The sequence below is a fragment of the Ambystoma mexicanum genome, chromosome 12, assembly GCF_040938575.1.
Source record: "Ambystoma mexicanum isolate Mex_15411 chromosome 12, UKY_AmexF1_1, whole genome shotgun sequence".
Taxonomy (NCBI): Eukaryota; Metazoa; Chordata; class Amphibia; order Caudata; family Ambystomatidae; genus Ambystoma; species Ambystoma mexicanum.
In genome coordinates, this window is record NC_090936.1 from 88567165 (window position 1) to 88592724 (window position 25560).

The 25560-nt window shown below is 46.9% G+C and overlaps 1 protein-coding gene across 2 annotated transcripts in view; it reads right to left on the reverse strand.

Annotated features, from left to right (window-relative positions):
• FBXL13 (F-box and leucine rich repeat protein 13) overlaps positions 1-25560 on the reverse strand; it is a 2326763-nt gene that overhangs the window by 2020654 nt on the left and 280549 nt on the right. For both annotated transcript variants that reach the window (XM_069628059.1, XM_069628058.1), the window contains exons 4-5: positions 5646-5713; positions 2413-2567 (exon numbers count right to left, since the gene is read on the reverse strand). In XM_069628059.1, the coding sequence (XP_069484160.1) occupies positions 2413-2567; positions 5646-5713 (223 nt within the window). The remainder of the gene's footprint in view (positions 1-2412; positions 2568-5645; positions 5714-25560) is intronic.

Below are 25560 nucleotides of genomic sequence, written 5' to 3' on the forward strand. Positions count from 1 at the left end.
AGCGTCCACTTCACATTGACCCCTGGGACCTTTACATATATTCACCTCAGCGTCCACTTCACATTGACCCCTAGGAACTTTACATATATTCACCTCAGCGTCCACTTCACATTGACCCCTAGGACCTGTACATATATTCACCTCAGCGTCCACTCTACATTGACCCCTGGGACCTGTACATATATTCACCTCAGCGTCACTTCACATTGACCCCTAGGACCTGTACATATATTCACCTCAGCGTCCACTCTACATTGACCCCTGGGACCTGTACATATATTCACCTCAGCGTCCACTCTATATTGACCCCTGGGAACTGTACATATATTCATCTCAGCGTCCACTTCACATTGACCCCTAGGACCTGTACATATATTCACCTCAGCGTCCACTCTAGATTGACCCCTGGGACCTGTACATATATTCACCTCAGCATCCACTTCACATTGACCCCTAGGAACTTTACATATATTCACCTCAGCGTCCACTCTACATTGACCCCTGGGACCTGTACATATTTTCACCTCAGCGTCCACTCTGCATTGACCCCTGGGACCTGTACATATATTCATTCACCTCAGCGTCCACTTCACATTGACCCCTAGGAACTTTACATATATTCACCTCAGCGTCCACTTCACATTGACCCCTAGGACCTGTACATATATTCACCTCAGCGTCCACTCTACATTGACCCCTGGGACCTGTACATATATTCACCTCAGCGTCCACTCTATATTGACCCCTGGGACCTGTACATATATTCACCTCAGCGTCCACTTCACATTGACCCCTAGGACCTGTACATATATTCACCTCAGCGTCCACTCTACATTGACCCCTGGGACCTGTACATATATTCACCTCAGCGTCCACTCTATATTGACCCTTGGGACCTGTACATATATTCACCTCAGCGTCCACTTCACATTGACCCCTGGGACCTGTACATATATTCACCTCAGCGTCCACTCTACATTGACCCCTGGGACCTGTACATATATTCACCTCAGCGTCCACTCTATATTGACCCCTGGGACCTGTACATATATTCACCTCAGCGTCCACTTCACATTGACCCCTAGGAACTTTACATATATTCACCTCAGCGTCCACTCTACATTGACCCCTGGGACCTGTACATATTTTCACCTCAGCGTCCACTCTGCATTGACCCCTGGGACCTGTACATATATTCATTGACCTCAGCGTCCACTTCACATTGACACCTAGGAACTTTACATATATTCACCTTAGCGTCCACTTCACATTGACTCCTGGGACCTGTACATATATTCACCTCAGCGTCCACTTCACATTGACCCCTAGGACCTGTACATATATTCACCTCAGCGTCCACTCTGCATTGACCCCTGGGACCTGTACATATATTCATTGACCTCAGCGTCCACTTCACATTGACACCTAGGAACTTTACATATATTCACCTCAGCGTCCACTCTATATTGACCCCTGGGACCTGTACATATATTCACCTCAGCGTCCACTCTACATTGACCCCTGGGACCTGTACATATATTCACCTCAGCGTCCACTCTATATTGACCCTTGGGACCTGTACATATATTCACCTCAGCGTCCACTTCACATTGACCCCTAGGACCTGTACATATATTCACCTCAGCGTCCACTCTACATTGACCCCTGGGACCTGTACATATATTCACCTCAGCGTCCACTCTACATTGACCCCTGGATATATTCACCTCAGCGTCCACTCTACATTGACCCCTGGGACCTGTACATATATTCACCTCAGCGTCCACTCTATATTGACCCCTGGGACCTCTACATATATTCACCTCAGCGTCCACTTCACATTGACCCCTAGGAACTTTACATATATTCACCTCAGCGTCCACTCTACATTGACCCCTGGGACCTGTACATATTTTCACCTCAGCGTCCACTCTGCATTGACCCCTGGGACCTGTACATATTTTCACCTCAGCGTCCACTCTACATTGACCCCTGGGACCTGTACATATTTTCACCTCAGCGTCCACTCTGCATTGACCCCTGGGACCTGTACATATATTCATTCACCTCAGCGTCCACTCTGCATTGACCCCTGGGACCTGTACATATTTTCACCTCAGCGTCCACTCTACATTGACCCCTGGGATCTGTACATATTTTCACCTCAGTGTCCACTCTGCATTGACCCCTGGGACCTCTACATATATTCATTCACCTCAGCGTCCACTTCACATTGACACCTAGGACCTTTTCATATATTCTGTCCTCAGACTTCTACTTGTTCCCAAAAGGTTGCAAGAAACGTCATCAACGCCCAATAGTAACCCCCGACAAATATATAAGAAAGTAAAAACAACCTTTAGACTATATTACGTTTGATACAGAACCGTTCAGTGCCCGCGTGTGACTTACGAGTGTGTTGCCGCTTGCGGAAGTGCACCCAGTCGTTCCACCTGTGTAAGATTGTTCTCAATTTCCGAGACGTAAAATGACGTTCTGCGCGCTTCATCTTCCGCAGGAAGTCGACCCTGCAGCGTTTCCTCAGAAAGCGATAGTTAACCCAGGCACTGTAGGGGAAAGGTGAAGTGAATTATTCATCGGAATTCAAGCGACGCTGGACATGCGAGTAACAAAGGCAATGAGAGTCTGGAACTTCATAGGCAGCATATGGCAGATTAAACTCTTCCAGGGGGAATAGGCGGTGACAATGTCAATGATGAACATCTCAGGAGTCACCAGAAGGTCAGATCGCGGTCTTTTTTGGACCACAGCATCAAATGGTGTACATTGATTTTGTTCAAAGGATAATTATTCTGCGTTTACCGGGCTCCTTAGTCCACGAATAATCTAATTCGCTATCCTTGCAATGATTGGGCTTTATTACATGGAGAGGGAGGTTGGTAAACAACTAGATGAAAGAAAAGTGACAGGCAGACAGGAAAGAAAGAGCAGGCGAGTGCGAGGGAGCCAGTGTGAGAAACGATTATATTTGCCTTGTGGGAAAATGTACTGCTTTGAACATAAACGCTCAACATAAGGCAGAAAACTCCAGTTTCCCAATTCCATACATGAGACAGTCATGCAGTTCTATTTAATTTACTAGCGTTCTGGTATTTGTAGTCCTAAATATGAAAAGGAAAAGACCAAACTACAAGTCCAAGAATTCCAAGAAGAAAAAAAAACAGGATTAGATTTCTTTCTCATGCACTCCTCAAAGATCAATTGGGACGCACAGAAGACCTAACCAACTACGGACCTATCTCAAACATCCCTTACACAGCAAAACTCATAGAAACCTACATATATGAACAAATCCTGGAAAATATAAAAAGCAATAAGTTACTTGACCAGGCACAGGTAGGTTTCAGACTCATGAGAAGAATGGAAACAGCACTGTCTGCTATCCATCTGGGATGATCTAAAAACTAAACGCCAACTCCAATATCACCTCAGCGCTAATACTACTAGACCGTTCAGAAGCCTTCGACACAGTCCGTCACAATACTCACATCAACATAGTCCAAGAAATAGGGATTAATGACACTGCCTTGGAGTGGGTAAACTCCTTCCCAACAGAAAGAACAGAAAACACTTGGCTAAGCCCCTTCAAGTTAGCACTACCCTCACCAACCTGTGGAGGGTCCCACAAGGCACACCCCGCTCAACGCTACTCTTCAACATCTACATGAGCCCACTCATCAACTTCATCAATAGACATGGACTCACTTGCTACAACTACGCAGACCACCTATAAAAACACTGGAGAACAAGACCTAACCCTCATTAACTGCTTCACACAAATAAACTAATGGAAGGGCACAAACAGCCTTAAACTCAAACCGGCCAAAACAGAAATCATGATCATGCCCAACAATCCTTTGGACCAAAATCACATTCCATATACTAGCAAAAGGGTAAACTGACTGGAACGTTCAAAAGAAGTTAAAAATCTTGGAATATTAATGGAAAACAACCTAACACTGGAACCAAAAATCAATGTAGTGACATGAATCTGAGGATGTCGTCCCTTCTCCCCTAGGAGGAGACCTTTCCCATGGGGCCAAGGCAGTGTATCCATAGTACAATAGTCCCCCTAGGGGTGGTGCACAGAGTGAGGATCACATGGGGGTAGGAACCCCCATTGGAATTAGGGACAACCATGTTCGGAGAACGCGGTTTGCCCCTGCGTTAGGACAACTAAACCCCTCTCCAATGTTCAATCCTCCCCTTCCTTCTTTTGATAAGGCCAATATCTGTCATTGTCAAGGTAGTCAACCTAATATACTGGACAGGATTCAAACCTTAGAAAATGCAAAGTATCTTACATCTGACTCTTTGACATGTACTGAAGACAAGAAGATGATCAGGAGTCCAGGGATCACTGTGGGGAAACAGAATGAGCACTCTAGCTTCTCAACAACTGAGAAAAAGATGATCAGGAGCCCAAAAATCACTGTGGAGAAGCAGAGTGAGCGCTCTAGCTTCTTAACAAATGTTATTGGCCCAGAGAAACTCCCTTTCCCAACGCAGGCGTTAAAACATCAGACAGCTGAGATGAGAAAGGAGAACAGTCCTCCAAGGGGGAAACCGGCAAGCCGTGCAGCAGCAAAAAGGATGGGAGCCAACTGGAGGGAGCAGAAGAACATGACAGACGCTGCAACTGCTTGGGAAACGCTGGTACCTTCCAGAGGGAAGCAAACAGGTACGCTTGGGTCCCATTTCTGCGTGTTGTGAACATCTTTCCAATGATCTGGCCCAGGCCCCTACTCTCTTTGCCCCCTTGCGGAGTTGCTTATTATCCTAGTGGACTCAATGTGAAAAGCAGCCGATTACTCTCTTTGCCCATTCGCGGAGTTGCTTATTATGCTAGTGGACTCAATGTGAAAAGCAGCTGATTACTCTCTTTGCCCATTCGCGGAGTTGCTTATTATCCTAGTAGACTGAATGTGAAAAGCAGCTAATTACAGTGGAAGATCCCTGGCAGAAGATAAGACTCATCAGTAGTCCACGTGGAGTGGTAGGTACAGCAGGTGTGGCAGGGAGCAAGACATTAAGAATGGAGAGGAACCATTTTGTGCAAAGAGCCATAGAAGTGGTACATAGCAATATCTGGAGCATACATTGCAATGTAGGGACGCATGAGCTGCTATTAGTTAGATGATTGCTGTTATTGCGGCAGAGTAGGTGTTATGGTACAACTAAAAGGCAGGCATTTTGAACTCCGTGTGCTAGGGGTTTAACCCCATAAAAGGAAGTTTCTGATAGGAAGCTTTCTCACCTTAAATAAAAGTGCTCCTGCGTGGGTGTAACATAGGAATCTGCTCGTTTTAGTGAGGCCCTCCAGAGCGCCAGGAGGCGGCCAAAATGACAGAGGTTGCGCTCTTCAGAACTAAGTTAACTTTACCCCACAAAGACGCATAGCAAACAGATGCATTGCAAGGGCGAGTCGCCAATTCTGCCTTCACAACCCAATGGCGATTAAATGAATTGACAGGTTAACAGAGTCCCCTCCAAAAACAATAGTGTTGCATTATACTAGGACGAACGTGCTTTTTTCACTTCCAGCTGCGATTTTCTGCAGCTACACATCCTGTTAAAAAGGCACACACACACAGTCGGGTAACGCACGATCTTCAGATACTTACTCAAAGCACATTTTTTGTATGTTGTTGATGTAAAACGTGTACGCCTTGTCAAACAACTCCGGTGATAGCTGAACAAAAAACATAACACGGTGTCAGTGAAGCGAAAGAAGAAGGCGAACACATGCTGGCGTAATGTGATTCATTATAAACTGTCATAACAAAAGCTCTCAAATTTACATTCCATCTTGTGGGCAGTTGGAACCATACTTCGAGGCGGGCCTCTTCTGTAAGAGGATAGTAGTACAGTACTAAACTGAACAGTGGCAGCAACCACGGGTGGCAGCAACCACGGGCATTCATGTATATTGCAGATTAAGACAAGGGGAGTTAACGTAAATGCATACAGTTACAGTACAGAATAAGACGTGTTAAAGAAAAGGAGTTTAAGAAATGGAAGCGTGCCACGAAGAGTAAAGATTTGATGTGGCTGGTACACATCAAATTCTCTGTTTACATTTCACTCATTCACAAATGTGGAAGCCTAAGGGCACCGATTGCAAAGAGCATTCAAATATCGAACAGATATGGGGAAATAGGGAAAAAAACATTGCCATTAGCTGGGATAGGGAGCAAGTAAAAACAAACATTGACAAAGCCAGTATTTTTGTACAAGTGAGGTAAGCATTAGAGAGACAACCACTTCTCGGCTATTGCCCAGGGACTAAAATCATTTACTATGTTATTCATATCATATAACCGGTATTTCGTTGTTAAACCAGCTATTCCAACAAAACGTCTGGTACTCACACTATTGTAGGGTCTATGGACTTCTACTGTAATTTTCTGAGAGTTACTACTCAAAGATGGAAGCTTCCAGGCATGCCTGTTCAGGGCCATTTGTAATATAGGACACTTCTAAGTAGTCACAGGACCTCAGGTTGATCAGCGCAGTTTCTATCATTAAGGCAATTCTAGGCACTGCACATGGTGACACCAGGCCTAGGCGGCAAGAAGTACCCACTGCAAACCTTTGAAGATCCATTGTCACAACGTCCTATAATGATCTCTGTCCCTCCCAATCTATTCAATGCATAGAGGCCCTCTACCCCCCAATCTATTCAGTGCACAGAGGCACCCTGCACCCTCACCCTATCTATTCAAAGCATAGAGGCCCTCTAACCCTCCCTGACTCCCCGCCCCCAATCTATTCAATGCATAGAGGCCCTCTACCCCCCACCCTGCCTCCCCCCAATCTATTCAATGCACAGACGCCCTCTTCTACATTCAACTCTTGTAACAGATCATTAGATTGGATGTTTGGCTGCAGAAAGCTCAGATTGCGTGCCTCCGCCTCCGGCCCATAACTACAGTGTCGGCCGATAATACTTGCTCCAACCCTCTTTCCCAGGTCTGGAATGCCTCACTAGTGGTTCGAGAGCTGGGAATTCCCGTTATTGCTCATAGTAAAGCGCATTTTAAATAGCATTCAGCATACCCTTTGGACAGACGCCTGCTAGTAAAAAAATGTACGTCCTACATATCGACCTGAGGACGCATTACCAGCAATGGACTACGCAGAGTCAATTGTTACTCCATTAGTGGATTCCATTAATAAATAACATTTTTACAGTACCATTCAGATTCTCTTAAAGAATCAGTAGTACCCCTGATGTTTATAAAGCACACACTGGATCATGTGATTCTGTGTTATTATTGTCCTTTGACAAGTCACAGCTGGCTCTCGAAAAATCAGGAGCAAGTGAGATAAGAGATACTACTATCTGGCCTCTCCACTGTAGCCAATGTTTCTGAAAACACCATTTGTTTGTTTTATTCCCTCTCAAAAGGAAGATCCCACAGGGTAAGACTGGGCCCTTTTTTGTCTTTAGTGGCAGCAGCGAATTGTGGAGTCCCTCACGGTTCCCTTCTGTCGCTGCTGCGTTTTTATATATATGCCACTTTTTGCATTAAAATCTAAAGTGTTTATGTCCACTATAAGATGGCCAACTTCGTGGTATGATAGGTTGATGGTAGCATGAGTACAAGAACAAAGAGAAAGAAAAGAAAGAAAAAGGACTTACAGCATTGTCCAAATCATAGAGATGTTTGTAAAATACTTTGTATGAAATCAAGCAGCGAGAGGGCTGTGAAACGCATCATAACTCTGCTTCTTTAATTTTCTGCCTGACAATGGAATAACCTTTTTTTTTTATTTAACTAGCTGGATCTGTCCGTATCAGTAATTTCTGTGTGGATTAAACATTTATTTTGGAGAACTCCTGGAGTGCAGTCCGTGGTGCTTTCTGTACCCTTTAACTTCAATATATATATGTATGTCCATTGAAAAAACTTTAGTTAAGATGATCCAATTCATCGCAGCAAAGCCCATGAAATTCAGCAAATGTGAGAGGTGATAATAATTTTAACTTGGAGTACTCCCCCACTACTCACCCCATAAGTACATATACACGGGATTTCATCAGAATCAACAATGAGATCAAACGCCCCCATTACTCACCCCATAAATACATATACATGGGATTACATGCGGATCAACAATGAGATCAAAAATGACATCAGGAGGCCACCAGGGGGCGCAGGCAAGATGGCAGCCTGACTCCACAGCTCCCTGCGTAGCCCCGGGAAAACAGCGGAAACTGCCCCGAAAATGCCACCCAGACCCCAGCTGACCATGACATTCGGGTGTCCAAACCCGTAAGGAGCCCAGCGGTCCTTTCCTTGAGCTCGGAGGTCGTCTTGGGCCCGAGATAAGCCGTCCCGTTTGGAGAGCCCTCTCCTGCTCCTCCTGGGCGGCTCACCGGCATCGGTGGCGCACACGACAGCGAGCCTTGGGACGGCTCGAGTGGGGAGGAGTCCGACTCTCGCAGGAGCAGCCCGCGGCATAGGCGAACCAAGAGCTCTACTGGCTACGCTCCGCTCAGTGGGACATCACCGTGAGGTGCAGCGTGGCCCCCCGGCTGACGGGTGAGGCATCGACCCCTCGCGCTCGCCCGCCCCTCCTGGGGACCCTGAGACATAGGCCCGGGCCGACGCGGGAGCGCGCCCCGGGCCCCCCTCCCCCCTTCATCTGCTCGCTGCACCGTTCTTTTGTGCCACGGACACCGTGCTACCCTCTCTGGCTCCTCACAAGACGCCAGATTGGCCCATGGGCACACTTAATTTTCTAGGTCCCGCTCTGGGCCTCTCAAGCTCGCCACAGTGATTGCGAGGACCCCGGGGGGGGCATCCATCTCCTCCCCCATGGACTGAGGCAAGCTACAGGAGCAGCTTCAGGCTTGAAAAACAGACGGCAGGCGGCCACCAGATATTACCGCCCCCCTCTCACTACAGGAGGCAGGCTCAGGGGAAATAAAGGGCAACAAGGTCCCTACCAGGGTGGTGATCCCCTGCCATTTTTGCCTGCAGGACCCCTCAGTAATCCACGGTGGAGGTCCAGTAAAAGCACTTAATCTACACTGGTGAACCAATCGGAGCCCAGGGCATTATCAGTGAAGACCCATAGAGCACTGAAAAGACTGAGCACCACCAGGATCACAACAGAGATCGGAAGGGGGTTCTGATCCTGTTCCCCCGGGGGTATATGTAGTGGTTACCCAGCCATATTATGGGGGGCGTGGTCCGCAGCGGAAAGGGGGAAATATAGAATTTGGTGGTGGGGAGAATCCACAACGCACCCGGAGATGCCAGATACGCTTGGGGTGCACAGCACCACATGAGTTGGAGGGAAACTTTAGCCAAATACCAATTTACACCAACTCATCCGGACATGGAGACTAATTCCTCCCCTACCCCAACCGCCCCGGATCTGCACGCCATCCAGGGCAGTATCCAAACAATTCTGGATGAAATAAGAGGGATGCGGTCCGACATGGGGGCCAAACTGGCCGACCTCACTGCGAAGGTTTCTACATTAGAGGACCGAATCGAGGGGGTCGAAAACACCCAGGTCTCCACCAACCTCCTCGAGGCACAAACAGAGGCTAGATTTAAGGAGATGCGGCGACGCGAGCAGGACCTCCGCCTGAGGGTTGATGATATGGAAAATCGTGAGAGGAGGAATAATCTACGGATCTTCGGCCTGCTGGAGGGGGAGACTCAGGAAGGACTCGAAGGAAAGGTGCAGGACATCATCCGGATCGTCCTCGGGATTGATTCGGGGGAGACGGTTCTGCTTGACGGGACCCACCGTGCGGGCAGGGGAGGTAGAGGCCCGCGCTCCGTACTTGCAAGGTGCCACTATTACAGGGACAAGGCCAAGATCCTGGAAAGAGCAAAGACTTTAAAAGACATCCAATACGGGAACTCAAGAGTGACAATCTTTCAGGACCTCTCAGCACTCACACTCCAGCTGAGGAAAAAATGCGGGCCCATCACCAGATGGCTGCAGGTGAAAGGAGTCCGCTACCGCTGGGGACACCCATATTATCTAGCTTTTGAGTGGCAGGGAGAGAGATACCAACTAGTAACGGAGGAGGACATACTGAGAGCCACTGAGGACTTGGTAGGAGCCCCGGGCGCATCACAGGACCGAGGTGGAGACGGGGGAGATCGCAGCCGTGCCCCACAGGGACCTGATCTATCTCAGGGGAAGCTCATGGTTAAGGGTGCACGGAAATTTCGGAAAACTCAACACCCCCCCGGAGGCCGCGGGGGGGGGGCATATGAGTTCAATCAGATTGCCTTGAAAAGCACAACTGCAACTAAAGCCGTCCCGGTGGTTGCCCGGAGGTGTTCGGGAGATCACGGGGGGGGGGAGAAACCGACATTGAAATCGAAATTGAAGGTGTTTTACATGTTGCCACGGTTGGCCAATGGTTTCGTTTGATGGGGGTGGGTGGAGGGGAAAGTGTAAAGTCACAGGATGAGTATTGTGATATTGTGGGGGTTTTACAGGTCGACACGGTTGGCCTGGGTCCTCTGTTTGGAGATGGGAGAGGAGGGTAAAGCATACAGTCACGGGACGAGGAAAGATGGGGGCACTGCGGTTGGTAGCTCACAAGCCTCACCCCCAAGTTCAAAGAATACTATGGCGTTAATAGGAGAATGCGGCCTCGGCCGAGGGGCCCAAAACGAGGGGGTTGAACTGCTGTGGTGTGCCTTGGTGGGTTATGGGGTGGGGGGTGCTCCCTGGAGACCCCAAATTCAACTGAGATTAGGGGACTATCTGGGGACAAGGACGGGTAGACAAGTTTGGTTTCTAGGCACATTCCTGGGGCCAGGGTAGCAACCCTGGTGGTTCGTCGACTAACTCCGGCACGAGTTGGGTGAAGGAGACGAACGCCTTGTTAGATGGGAAAGGGGGGGGGGGGTGATAGGGGGGCAGGGGGGAGGGGAAGAGTGTAAAAGTTGAGGGGTATAACAAGTCACGGGCTAGGGAGCAACAGGATGACATGGACTCGAAGGACCACAAAGACATTTTAACAAGCATGAGCAACAATGATCATGGTTGAGGGTCGAGTAGGTAGGCTCAACGTAAAGGGCCTGAACTCACAAAATAAACACTCCCTCACAAGCAATATGTTCCGCAAGCAGAAGCTGCTCATCCACTTTTTGCAGGAAACACACTATAGGAGGGGAGCAGAGTAGACCATCAGGGGGAAGGAAATTGGCAGGAATTTTTGGGCCACACATAAGTCTTCCATAAAGGAGGGGGTGGGCATTCTCCTGGGCAAATCCATGCATCTCACAGAGGTGGAGACAAAAAAGGGGCTTTGGGGGCAGATGTCTTGGTATAAAGGGGTTTTCTCAGGGGCGGCGAATCACCTTGGCCACTATATATGCGCCCAACACTGGCCAGGTCAGGTTCATCCACAAGATACTTCAGGTTATGGGCGAATGAGCAGAGGGGGCAATGATCCTGAGCGGGGACTTTAATCTCATCACAGACCCTCGCCTAGACTGGTGGTCGGCTAAGGGGATGGGGACAAAGGAACCCACAAAGCAAAACCTCGCATTGAGGGACCTCCTGCAGGAATACTACTGGGTTGACTTCTGGCGGAAGTGCCACCAGGCACCTGGGGGATATACATTCTTCTCCCCCCCACACCAGACGTATACCAGAATTGACCTATTACTGGTCTCCGAGGAGGGAGGAGGGATGATAAGCGGCCCATCAGTGGAGTCCGTCACTTGGTCCGACCACAATCTTTTGGTCATCGACTGGCGGCTACAAGAGACAACGCAGGCTTATAGATGGCGATGCAATGACACCCTCCTGAGAGACCAGGTATTCAAAGAATTCCTTTGTAAGGAAATTGAAGCCTATTTTGTAACAAACGACATGGGGGCAACATCGATGGCCACGGTCTGGGAGGCAGCCAAGGCCACATTTAGGGGCCTTCTTATAGCTGAGGGCTCCAGAAGAAAGAGGAAAAGAGCTTTGATTGAATCAAGCTACGGAGAGAATTGCAAGCCCTGAGGTCACAGCTTAATAAGGGTGACATAGACCGGGCGACCCTCTTGGGGGAAATGAGAGAAAAGAGGCAAGCCCTACACAAAGTGTGTAAATTGGTAAAGTGGTTAAAAAGCTGAGATATACTAAGCAGAGATACTACGAAAAGGGAGACAGAGTTGGGACTCTTCTGGCGCAGAGGTTGTGGGGGAGCAGGGCGGACAGACAGGTGAAGGGTATCAGGGAGCGGGGAGGAAATATCCAAACCAAAACTGAGCAATTAATACAGTCCTTTGCCAAGTTCTACAAAACTTTATATACCAAACAGGAGGAGGGGTCCCCAGATGAGCTCCGGAAATATTTAGAAGATCATCCTCTCCCCCCGCTCACTGGACTAGAGAGGGAGGTCTTGGAGGGGGACATAACGAAGGAGGAGGTGGAGCAGGCCATCAAGCGACTGAAAGTGGGTAAGGCCCCGGGGGGTGATGGATATACCGCTGACTTCTTCAAACAATTTCAAGCAGCTCTGATGCAGCCGTTGACTAAGCTCTTCAATCAGATTAGAAACCCGGAGACCATCCCACCAACGTTCCTACAGGCCCTGATTACGGTCATACCAAAGCCGGGCAAGGACCCTACAGACTGTGGATCATATAGACCCATTTCACTTTTAAACGTGGACGCACAATTATTTACCAGAATCCTGGCCACACGTCTGGAGCGGTACCTTCCCCGACTAGTTCACCCAGACCAGGTGGGTTTCGTACTTAATAGGCAGGGCGCAGATAGTATGCGCAAGACCCTACACATCCTGGGCTTGAGGGAGGTCAGGAGGGAGGGCGCTCTTCTCCTATCCCTGGATGCGGAGAAGGCATTCGACAGGGTGAGCTGGTCTTTTATGGGAGGGGTCATGTCGTCTCTAGGGATGGGAACAAGATGGTGGGGGTGGCTCTCCGCCCTTTACTCCATCCCCTCAGCAAGGGTGGTGGTCAACGGGGGGAATCAGAGGTATTCCCACTAGAGAGGGGCACCAGGCAGGGCTGTCCACTGTCTCCTCTCATCTATGCACTGGTGATGGAACCCTGGGCCATAGCGATTAGGGGAAATGAGAGGATTAAAGGCATCGTTATGGGGGATATGCATTGTAAAGTGAGCCTAATCCCAGACGATGTCCTACTCTACCTCTCTGACCCTTCCCGCTCATTTCCTGAACTCTTGAACAGTTTAGAACGATACGGGACCCTAGCAGGCTATAAGGTTAACCTGGGGATGTCAGTTGCATTCGCGGCAGGGCACCTCAACGAAGTGGATAGACAGTACGTGATGGACCTTCCGTTTTGTAGCCGGGAAGAGGGCTTTTGCCACCTGGGGATCCATATACCACCTGACTTAACAGACCTTTTTACAGCCAACTACCCACCTTTGTGGTCCACAATCAAACGCGATATGGAGAGATGGTCAAAATCTGGCTTATCCTGGATGGTCCGACTTAACTCTATTAAATTGTTCCAAATGCTCCCGACCCAGATATCGAGGCCATTCCTCCTGGAGATTAGACGCGCCCTTTTGCGATACCTTTGGGTGGGAAAGTCCCACAGAATCGCCTATGATGTACTCACGAGGCCCAGACATGAAGGGGGGGTCAACTTCCCAGACCTAGACACATACTATAAGGCGGCTCAACTGAGAATCCTGGTTGACCACCTCGCACAGTGTACTAAGAAACAGTGGGTAGCTTTGGATAACAAACTCTTCTCCCCTGTTACTCTGGATGAATGGCTGTGGGTCCCTAAGAGGCGCATTCCGAGGAGTATCTTGAACCGTCCTGGGTGTGTTGTGGTCCATATGGAAGGAGGGGGGTTACCTTAGATGGCTCATGACCTGGCCCTCACCCCTGAGCTGCATCTGGGCTCCTCCACTGATGGACAGGATTAATGAACCACTGGCCTTTCAGAAATGGTATGAGGCGGGCTTGAGCAGAGCGGGACAGCTTTGGGTGGACAGTGCATTCATCTCCCTCAGCGACCTCTTGGGCCTGGGGGAAAAACTCTCCATTCCGATTCTTGCAACGTAAAGGGGCCATCACCAAGAGTAAGTGGGGAGACACCCTTAGGAGGAACCTAACAGATTTTGAAAAACTTATGATCACGTACAAGGGCACTAAAGGGGTGATATCCAGGCTCTACGGCCTCCTGTTGTCCACCCCGAGGGAAAACCCAGGTGCAGTGGGGAAAAGACCTAGGCACACCCATCACTGATAGAAGGTGGGCCAAGATGTGTAGGCAGGCCAATCGCTCCACGGTGGCACCCCAGTATCGTTATCAAGCCCTGAAAGTAATCCATGGATGGCACTACCCACCCCAGAGAATAGCCAGAATGCGTAAGGAGTACGACCCACATTGTTGGAAGTGCCACACCGAACGGGGCGACTATGCACACATGTGGTGGAAATGTCGGGTTGCACAAACCTATTGGAATGAGGTCCTATCGTGGATAAAGGAAGTAGATGGCATTGCTAGAACTCTGTCTCCATGGTTGGTCCTGTTCGGTATTGAGGTGGAGGGAGGCCCGAAAGTGACACACGACCACATGTTACAGGTCATGCTGATGGCGGCCAGGTGTTGCTGGGCGCAGAGGTGGAAGGCCGCCCAACCACCAGGGGAGAAGGATTGAGTGGCCAAATTGCGTGCCATATATGACATGGAGTTCCTTACTCACTTGATTGATGAATCCAAGACCAACATCGAGGGTCTGTGGCTCCCTTTCTTTGACAAATATGGGTCAGTAAATTGAGCCTGAGGGAACATTTTGGAGCTACTGCCTAGGGTTGAGGACCGGCCCCGTTGAGTGTCACCCTGGAGGACTGGGTCAGCCCCATGAGGAGGTCAGCTTGGTCCGGGAGCTTGGGCCCTGCGTTCTGAGCGTTCACATAAGAATTGCCTACTACCTGTACTACATTTTGTCTTACTGTGTCGGACCCTTGCTGTGTTAGTTGCCCTATGACCTATGGCGTGGGAGAGGGAGGGGGAGGGAGGGCCTGTAGGGAATAAAGGCTGTGTATGCATTTTGAATTTATTCCAGCAGATGTAAGATAGTTTTTTTTTTCAATCTCATAACCAAAATGTTTCACTAAAACTAAATTTTCACAAAAAAAAAAAAGACATCAGAGGTGGCACTGACGGGGGAGTTAACAATGGTATCACCTCCCACACCCACCAAATATTATTGGTTTTGTTGTGATGAATTGGGCCATCTTTACTATTTTAACTAATGTTTTTTCACTGAGTAGCAATAGGTTTGCCATGCAATATCTTTGTTGTGGCCACTACTGTCCCCTCTGCAACAATTAGTATGAGACCACACCCAACTGACCCTGGCCGTCCAGCCATGGACCTTTCCCACTGACAAGTCAATAACCTAATCCCTCCACTTATGGCATTCGGCCTTGGCCACAGCCCATGTTGCACCAATAAGGCTAAAAGAGCAGGCTATGGGCATGGTCCATATGCCACTCACTAATAAATTACCTGAGCCCACCCACCAAGGCCTTCGCTCTGGCCATTGTCCCTGTTGCTACAATTGGCCTAAAAGATCCAGTAATCCATGCACTGCCCCTTTATTTCTACAATATTTTTCCCCAGCAATTTCCCAAGGTAACATAGCTGTGATCACCATGAGGGTGACTTGTGTTCTCTCGATACTATAATCATTAGTGCTGTAAGGCCGCATTTTATGATTACTGTGGTAATGCGCAAACAATTGAAAATGAAAAGGTCTTCCCCATCCCTACTGCCTCTCTCCATGTGCACCACTCCTCCTTTTTAGGTCCCTCCATACCCCACCACTGTGTGGATCTCTTCTGACCAACTCCTATTTCCAGCTTCCCTTGCTCTTTCCCATGACATACTTTTTTTTCCAACCATGTCTTTCGTTGTTCCCATGGGATTCCTGGAGTAAATAGAAAAACAGGCTCTGCAGCCCTCTGAAAAGGGGCCCCTTAGCCATTTGGTCCTTTTCCCCTTCCTCTACCCTTCCCGGATGTGAAACCATCCTTTTCCAACTTTATTTATCATTTGGAGCACTTTTCTTTTTCGCAGGATTACCTTGAGAAAAGCTTGTATCCAACAGAAAAAGGCAGATTTTCTTTTCTGAAAAAACTCTGCACTGCACAATTGGAGATATACAAAAAATAATGTGTGACCGGGGTACCCATCTATATGAATGTTTTTAAAAACTACTTGTCAGATTTACATCAACCCAAACAAAATAAGGAATATCTGTGATGATTTGCGCCCAACTTCTTTTTTATTCGGCATACATCTGTCCAGCAGTTTTCAGAGTGCACATGTTCAATGGTAGAACCCTTTTCTTTATGGCAAAAATCAGTGAGAGTAGGCCTCCAGACCTGTTTTTGGATGAGCCTTTTGGTAATCTGTGGTCTTCCCACATCTCAGACCTTAGGCTCTCTCTCTTGACTTACATGCTGGACTGCCCTCCTGCCTTTGTTCTGTGCGTCACTGGATCTTGGATTTCTGGTTTGCATCCTGACCTGTTTATGGAATGTCTTTCTTTTTGATAAAGTTAAAACTTGTCGTTTTTTGGTGCATGGTGTTATCAAGTAACTTTGGGTCTTTGAACTCCTCTCCTGTGGTGTACTTCTTTGTGTACTGTTGCTGCTACCTCCTAGATTTGTTTGGTGGATTTTCTTGCCCTCATTATTCCCTTTAGTTTTTCTTCTTGACCCGTTCAGGATAGCTCCATAGAAACTATTGCTGTTATTATGTGCCTCCATTGCCAACTCACGTCAGGGCGGTCTACTCTGACCTATGGACTCAGGCACTTCAGGGGATAATTTCCAGGTTTGCTATCTTCCTGTGCTACATACACTGTGCTAGGCAGTGGCTTGACAATGGAGCACTTATTTCTAAACGTATTTCTTCTTAAATGACTGTCTGTGACACTTTACAACACAGCCATGAGGTACCTGGTACTCAGTCTTGACCTCCAGTGACATTACACACAACAAAACATAATTATCAAGAACTGGATAAAAGCTCATTTACTCCAAGTTACTTTTAGGTCTACTTAGCAAGTACAAATTCACACCTAATAAATCAATAAAACCATACTTCATTTATAATTACTCAAGAAATAAAAGTGATCTAAAAATCAATCTAATTACATGGGATATAGTGAACTCAACACCCATGTCTGCATTCACTTTTAGGTCTACTGTGGAGAATCCTGCCGACTCCCCAACTAAAACCCTGCTTAAATTCTCCTACCACGTCGTCAGGAGAGGGCAGACACTTCCTGATCCCAATCCTGGGGGTGGTGTACTGCAGGAGGATCACCTGGGTGGAGACCAGGTTCAGGTTAGTGGGGACACTTCGCAGGGTGAGACACAGTATTTCTCCTTAGAGAGGGATACTCTTACCTCTGGGTTGAAGGAAGAATTGACTTATTATCGGTTTGATATGTCTCAACCTACTATTAAGGATGGAAGGATAAACGCCAAGGGTATAATCCAACCAAGTATTATATCCAAAGAACAGTTCTTTTGTACCCCTTAAAATCAAATATCCTCCACAATATTGAAAGTATACCAAACCGAATGATGGAAATGCAGTCTTTTCTACTCAGTATCTTAAAAGGTTAAACCCTACAATCCCTTTTCTAAAAACATCAAGGGAAGTAAAAACACTGTTAAAAGTAGTAAAGAAATAGGACAATCTAAATACCTTAATATGGACTACATGTCCCTCAGGGACTGTGACAAAGAAGAGGGCTGAAGAGGCATGCAGAGGTAGCATGCAAAGGTAAAGGACAGGCAAATACGCCTAATAGCCTTTGGCAGGGTCAGGCAATTAACAAGGGCCTGCACCTAAAGCCAGTTGCCCCACCTGAGAGGTACAAAAGGCTGCAGCAGGAAGGAGCAGTAGACGGAAGCTGGAGCAGAGCTGGAAGGTCGGCAGCAGTAGCATTAGAAGCAGCAGAGCACAAGGCTGTCAGTTCACTACGAAGTGTGACCACAGAAGGGACGCCAGGATGAGAGAAGAGCAGATTTCACCTGCAGGTTCTGAGGTGGACCGGTGCTCACAAACCCTTTGATGTAGCTGCATTGGAAGAGACCAGGAGAAGCTAACAGTCTTTCCATGTGTGTCTAACTGCTGTCAATGCAGAGCTGAAGTTGTGCATCCACCCGAGGCCCATGTGCAGAAGCAAGCTGAGGGAAGCTGGAGAAAAGAAGACTCCATTGTCAAGGCTCGATCTGAGAAACCCATATTGCAGAGGGATGTGTGTCCCAAGAGTGCCTGTAGCAGTAGTAGCAGAAGAAAGAAAGTTGCGAAGTGGAAGCAGCCCGCAACCGTTGTAACTTTGGAGCTGGTGAATGAAACTCCAAACACCAAATCACAAGATGAAAACTTGCCTGGATGATATATGATCGTCCTGAATCAACTGTTTGGAATGCACAAGTAGGATGCAAACCATTGTAGCCGAAACTTGCTAAACTATTGACCTGGGTCAAAGACAGAGGAGGACCCTTGCAGATAGTGCCTTTGAAAAGTTCAAAACTATGCTTCAGAAACAGTGGCACAAGAAAGGTCCGAGAGAATCAGAACTGTAGTCGGATCTTTGATGCACCAAAGATGAATCTTGGAACAGCAGTGACCATGGATCACTATTGGGCATGTGGATGCAATGCTTATATGAGACTGCCCACAGACTGGGGAGGAATATGCACACTGGTGAATTTTCATGTTCCAGCGTTGGTGATTCCTAAAAGAGACTTGAACATTGACAGTTTCCCGAAAGCAGATGCTCACCCGAGGAAAAAGAGATCTGTGGAGCTGATTCATTGAATAAAGAGGGAGAACGATCTCCCTGCCAAGTCAATAGAAGCTTTTGACTCTATTCCGTATGAAGACAGACTGTTCAGCCAGACTTCAGTCTTCACATTGATCTTCATGCCGAGAATCCAGGTTGGAGCGAACACCAAATGGCTGCAGATTGCCGGATGGGAATTGCTGCAGACGATCAACACAACCATAAAGGGATTCAGTGCTATCAGAGAAGAGATGAGGGCCATACGCCTGATGACTCTTCAGTATAGATATGTCTTAGACATGATCACAGCTATGGATGGAGGTGTGCGTGCAAAAATTGGAGAACCATGTTGCACATTCATACCTTCTCACGATGACGAGAATGGCATGTTGACAAAGGCCATAAAAATGCTGACGAAGCTACACGTCCAGATGATAGACGAAGTAGAAGACATTGCTGATGACAGCTGGTTAGGATCTCTTTTTGCTTGGGTTCCACAATGGATGGCAGACATGTTCAAGTTCCTTGGAGCCCTGATCGTGTTAGTGTTGCTGGGATTCTGTGTGATCAAGATAATAATCACACACTGCAAGAAGACAGCAAAGAAAGCCATAGGGATGAACATTATGATCAATGTTGAACCAGGATGGAAGGCCAGAGATCTGACAGATGAAGAGATCAGAGACTTTGTGAAGGCCAGTAATTATGCACCTGAGGGAACAAAGTTCCTATACCCAAAGCACCATAAGCAGTATGTGGGGAGATGGATCTATTGCAGTCCAAGTGGACAGTGCATGCTCATGACTTGGAACAAGGATGAGCATGTGAAATCAGCTAGATGCCTGAAAGGAGTCAATGATATGGATGCTGAATTTTCTTTTTTCAGACAAGGATGTTTAGATGTGAAGGATGATGGGAGAGTGGTTGATGAATCGACCAGAGGGGGGAGTGTAGAGAAGGAGCTAAGTACCCCCACCTCAATCACCTCCCCCATATTGCCTATATGTTGAGAGCCAAAGCATAAGACATGTACAGAGCTGTTAAAATTACAGATACCAACGAGAATCCTAGAAGCAAGGTTCCCATTGACAAAACCATACCTGCATACAAGACAATACGATGGCCATTCGAATAAAACTCTGAAAGAAACAGGACAAATGAATGTCGAAAATGAATGCTGACGTCACAATAAAGCAAGACTGACGTGCATAAAAGATGCAGAGGCTAGAGAATGCAGGCAATTCTATGAGACATCAAGAAAGTATCGAAGATGAGTGTCATCTCGGGCTCGAGATGGAGAGGCTTATGTTACAGAAACATTGAAGATATCAAGCTGTTTCACACATGTAAATATGCTAAGAAATGCAAGCAGATGGAAGTATTCTTGAGGCTAGCTTTATAGTGAATAGATTGCAGTATGCATCAACACATATATAAATATATTGGAGTCAATCAAGAATGGATGTTTCCACTACGTACAATAGCAGAGCTGAGCAAAATAAGGAAGACTGCTTTTCCAGTATGTCACAGTTAGAAAACAAGTGAATTACAGGCGAAACTCAGGAAGGCAAGGTTGGACAAGCCAAGAAGCCAAGGCCATATCAGGCTGAAGTAAGCTGCTATTGGATACAAAATTGTGTGAAAGAATGAAGCTTCAACAGGAAGACCTCAGAGGTATATTAGAAAATAGTATTTTAATCCACTAGAAGCTCGATTTCGTGGTCTTTAGATACGTGGGGAGAAGAAGTTGGACGAGCAGGATGGTCACACCTACGCACGAGGACAGAGCATGCCTTCACTCCCCTGAATTCTCAAGAGCAAGGAACATTTCCAAGGCTGAGTTCAAAGTCCTAATTGACGGCAGACCACTGAGGTGATGGATGGATATGCTAATTGGTGGGAATCTAAGGTTAAGACGAGCTCACCGGCTCCTGGACACTCAGCCTGCGTGCTGCTGTGCGTAGGTGGGAAGGTAGTGACGGATGTTAGAAGCCAACCAATGATAGGGGACCGCATGATCAAGGGTCCTAAAGTTGTTTAGCCAATAAAACGTTGTGTATTTAGTGACGTTCATAGTGACATATTTCGGGGAAGGGCTTAGTTGTACCACCTGATGTTAAGAAGCCTATCACATTATTCCACTGCCCCAGATAAGTATGGATCGAATACTTAGAAGATCCTCTTAGACCCTATAACACTCACCATTAGGGTTTTGAAGTTTGTCACGTAGGATGACGTTAGTAGTACGTGGGTTAACGTCACCTATGACAATTGTTTTGTTATATAAGCAAGCTTTTTTTCAGGGTACATTGAGATCGTGATGAGAGATGTCCGTTGTACTCCCTGTTTTAGATAATTGATATTAAAACAGTTATCCTTTTGCCAACTACCTGCGTAGTTCCGATTATTGATGTTTGAATAATTTCTGCAACCCCATTAATCTCAAAGGTATTGCTACCTCATCTTAAAGGGCTGGAAACTCCTGTTCACCATCTCTCACCTTCCGGTATCTCCTCCCCACTCCCTGAGGACCCCTATCCAGGTGATCCTTCCTCGCTTGTCCACCCTCAGGGTCGGGATCCAATAGAGATGGCCCTTCCCTGGCCACATAAATAAGGGATCCCCCTGGGACTGAGTCGTGAAAACAACTTCAGGTTTTTCACTAGAGAGATTTGACAGGATGAGCTGTATTCCAATGCCTCTTACCCAGTTTTAGGTCAAGGATTCTGCCATTGATTAAGTCACAACAGTCAAGGATTAAAAGGAATTGTATAGGTTTGCCAATTGGGTATGGAATTGTGGCTTGTAACTTTTCTAAACCACAGGAGTAAATCGGTTTGTTCCGAATCCTTATTATTTGGGAGGGATTTGATTACCTGTTCAACCTTCTCTGCTGTTATGAACTGTTCTTGATTAGGACAGTCCTCTTCAGCGAACCATAGGTGAGGAATTGAGTCGAAGTAATTCTGTTGGTCAAGGGGAAGTAATTCTGTTGGTCAAGGTGGGTATATGACATTGATTGATAGTAATTTGTGATACAATCAACAGTGCTTTCTTAATCATGTTGGATACGACCCTTCAAATCTGACAGAGATTTTATATGAATTCTGTTGTGCCCAGGTTTTAACGTAATGGCTAATAGGAGATACCCCTGGTTTCCTTTTATATAGTATGCTTTCTGAATTCTCAGGATAGATTGCACTGTGCAATCCGCTAGATGGGCTTTAATATTCTCCATAACTGTTCTCAAATCCCTAAGGTTGTCTGGCATTATTTCCGCTTATGAATGGATTTCTTAGCCTTACCGTGCCCTCTAGCAAAACCCTCAACATTTCCCTAGCTTCTGTAAATGCTGATGAGCTACTGATGACCTAACACCATGAGCACCGCAATCACAGCATCCCAAGTTACCCCAACTCCCATTGTTAAGGGATCATTTTCGTTAATTTAATTGTGCAACCATGGGGCTCTCTGGGGAAAGGTAAATTAATTGACTGACCTAGACCACAGGTGTTACTGGAGAATAGTTGTGGAGAGCCTTAAAAACAGTCTTTAATGTAAATAAAAATGGGATTAGGGAAAATACAACTAGGATATCTGTGTTGAAAAGCCCTTTATACAGATGGGAGAAATGGGTACATTCCCTTTCCTCAGGATTGAAACATCACCATGCCTCAATTAATGATAAGTCCTAGAAAATTCTTGCTAGTGCCACTTAGTTTCTCAGGTCTACCACTCTATGGGCAAGTGTTCTGTTTGTACTGGGATCCAAGACTCCATATATATAACAATTTCCCTACTAAAAAGGATGCCACTTCAGGCATATATCTTCAAAGAATGCATCATATTTCTCATTATGGGCTTATACTGAGGCTAAAGAAGCTGGGTAGCCAATCCACCCTTGAACAGGAGGCTGTCTCTATATTCCTATCGTCTTGGAAGGGATCCATCCACCAATCAGGATGACCACCCGCGCCCCCTCTTCTCTGCTACACTGGTTAGGGAAATCTCTATTTCTAGGCCAGCATTTCATACAAGGGACATGGATGAGTCTCAGGGAGGAAGGCAACTGCAGTCCCCAGGTCCTTTAAATATTTTTGAATGATCTTCTTTTCTCAAAAGAATTTAAATCCTAAAAATATGGCTTCTAACAAAAGTGTTGTACACACAGACAAGCCACATTGGCAATGGAAACTAGTTTGCTTTTGAGCCACTATTGACCGAAGATGCATTTCAATGTTTCGCCATTAATTTCGGAATCATAGGCAGACAATAAAATGTCAATAAAATATGAAAATTATGAACAGTTGATTCTTGAAATATACCTTATCCCACCAGTCACCTGCCCTTGGACAAAGGAACAGGGAAATAACAAGAATGTCAACTTCATCTCAACTATATTAGGTTGGGCCTTTCCATATGAGCCCAAGATAACCACCAAAAGAACTTTCTTTTATTTTTAAGGACATTTGGTTTGCATGGCGTGACGATTCACAAGGTGTCGCCACTTTCCCCAAGGGGGAGCCCATTTCCACGAGGCCAGAGAGGTGCGGTCGCTACCAAACAGTCACCCTTAAGGGTGGTATATTGCGGGAGGACCTCATGGGGAGGGACTCCACTTCTGGGGACACCTGGGGCACAGTCCATTGAAAGTTGTCACTCCCCGACATTCCCTAGCCCTCCCTAATGGTAGGCAGTGATTTTAACGAATTAAATTATAGAGAACGCTGTAATAACGAAAATCCTGTTACAAAAAAAATCACATTTCTGTTTAAAATGTATATGGGGGTGGGGTAAGGGCTTAAAACAGGTGGGGATGGGGTTGGTGTGGGGTTAAAAGCATAGGGAAACAAGGGGTTTGGTGGTATCCCTGCAAAATAAAAAAATTTAAAATAAAGAAATGGATATTTTTCATTATAACATTTTCATTATTACAGCATTCTCTGTAATTTAATTAGTTAAAATCACACGTAACCCCCCCTAATGTTCATAAGCACATAACTACATAAACCTATGTATTATTGAAACGTAGTCGAGAAGGCCAAAAGTACTTGGACAAGGAAGAGCATAGGAGACAAGAAGGTAATTAACTGTGCTAACGCTTGTACGAGGTGGCCCCAAGGAGGTATGAGGATTAAGTTGTTAATAGAGATGAAGGATTTTTATAATCCGCATGGGAGGAACTGGCTACAATGTATAAAAAAGAAACACAGGACTATCAAATGTGTCAAGCCCGGATGCAGGGTCGAGTGCAGCTGTGAGAGGAAGCCGGTGAAGCATATCTCCAACATGGGAAATTCAAATCCTGCTGGCGGACCAGCGGGAGAAAGATGCAGAGAATGCCAGCGAGCAGCAGTGGAAATTCTCCGTTGGGTCAGCCCCCGGCAGACCCGGGTTCATGACAGAGATGAAAGTAAGCTGAGCTGTGCGAGGAGACGGGCTGGCGATCCTGACAAGGAGAGAAGTCTGAAGAGCCGACCAAGCTGATCCCAGTTCCAGGAAGCCCCAGTGACCTACCGAAGCTCCCAAGAAGGTAAGGGGAGGTACGGGAGTCCCTGGACGAGTGAACAGGCGAAAGAGACTCTCCAACAGCTTAACCTCGGCCCAGTGGGAGTGGACCAACTATTGGGCCTAGCCAGTGTCAGTCGTGCCCCCAGCATCATCTTCCTTGTGTCAGTGGCAGACAGAAAAGCAGTGACCACCAGACAAGAGTCTGGGACCTGAAAACAGATACCGAGAGCATAAGAGGAAATCTTCCTGGTCACAGTGGGAAAGAGAAACCCACTAACCACCAGAGAAGGATCTGGTACCCGAAAGCAAAAACAGATTGCCAGAGGAAATCTTCCTTATCATAGTCCGAAAGAGAAGACCACTGTCCACCAGAGAGAAGTCTGGGTTCGAAAGCAGATACTGAGAGCACTAGAGGAAATCTTCCTCGCCACAGTGGGAAAGAAAGAAACCCTACCACCAGAAAAAGTGCTGGCACCCAAACAAGATTTGGGAGTTTGCTAACAACAAAACAAAGTGGAAAAGGTTAAAGCAAGCTGAAAGCAGTGAGAAAGAACTGTGTCAAGCAATATCAGGAGAAGGCAGTAATTCTCCTGATACCAAACTACGAGTTGTGATAAAGATGCCAGCGGAAGGGGGTCATTCACCCTGGCCTTGTTGTGAACTGTGCCAAGCAATACCAGGAGAAGAACAAGTTACTTACCAACTGGTAACGTTCTTTCGATTGGATGTTCTTCCTCATCTTTGATAATCACGTCCAGCTTTGAGAAAACAATTCTCAGCAGAGGGCATTGTGTGTCGATGGCATTGAGTTGATGTCCCTCGAAGGCCTCTGTCGAGGGTGATGACATTGGGTGTATAAGTGGCACGCGTGGCGCCCGTTGGCCTCAGTTCTGTTTTTCCATCCTGTTCATGTTGGCTGTTAGCCTAGGTAAGCAATAGTCAGCCTTGCGAGAACGAAAGCTATAACAGCATGGGAAATTCTACAAAGGGGTAGGATGGGAGGGCGATGAGGAATACGTTGGAGAAACATCCAATCAAAAGAACGTTACCAGTTGGTAAGTAACTTGCTCTCCGAATGGATTGCGTCCTCCAACATATTCCTCATCTTTGATAGACTCCCAAAGCAGTATGTAGAATAGGAGGAGGGAGGAGAATTTAGAATTGTTGGCTTTTTATAATGCCGAATACAGTACCGCTTCACCAAAGGCGACATCCTGAGAATGG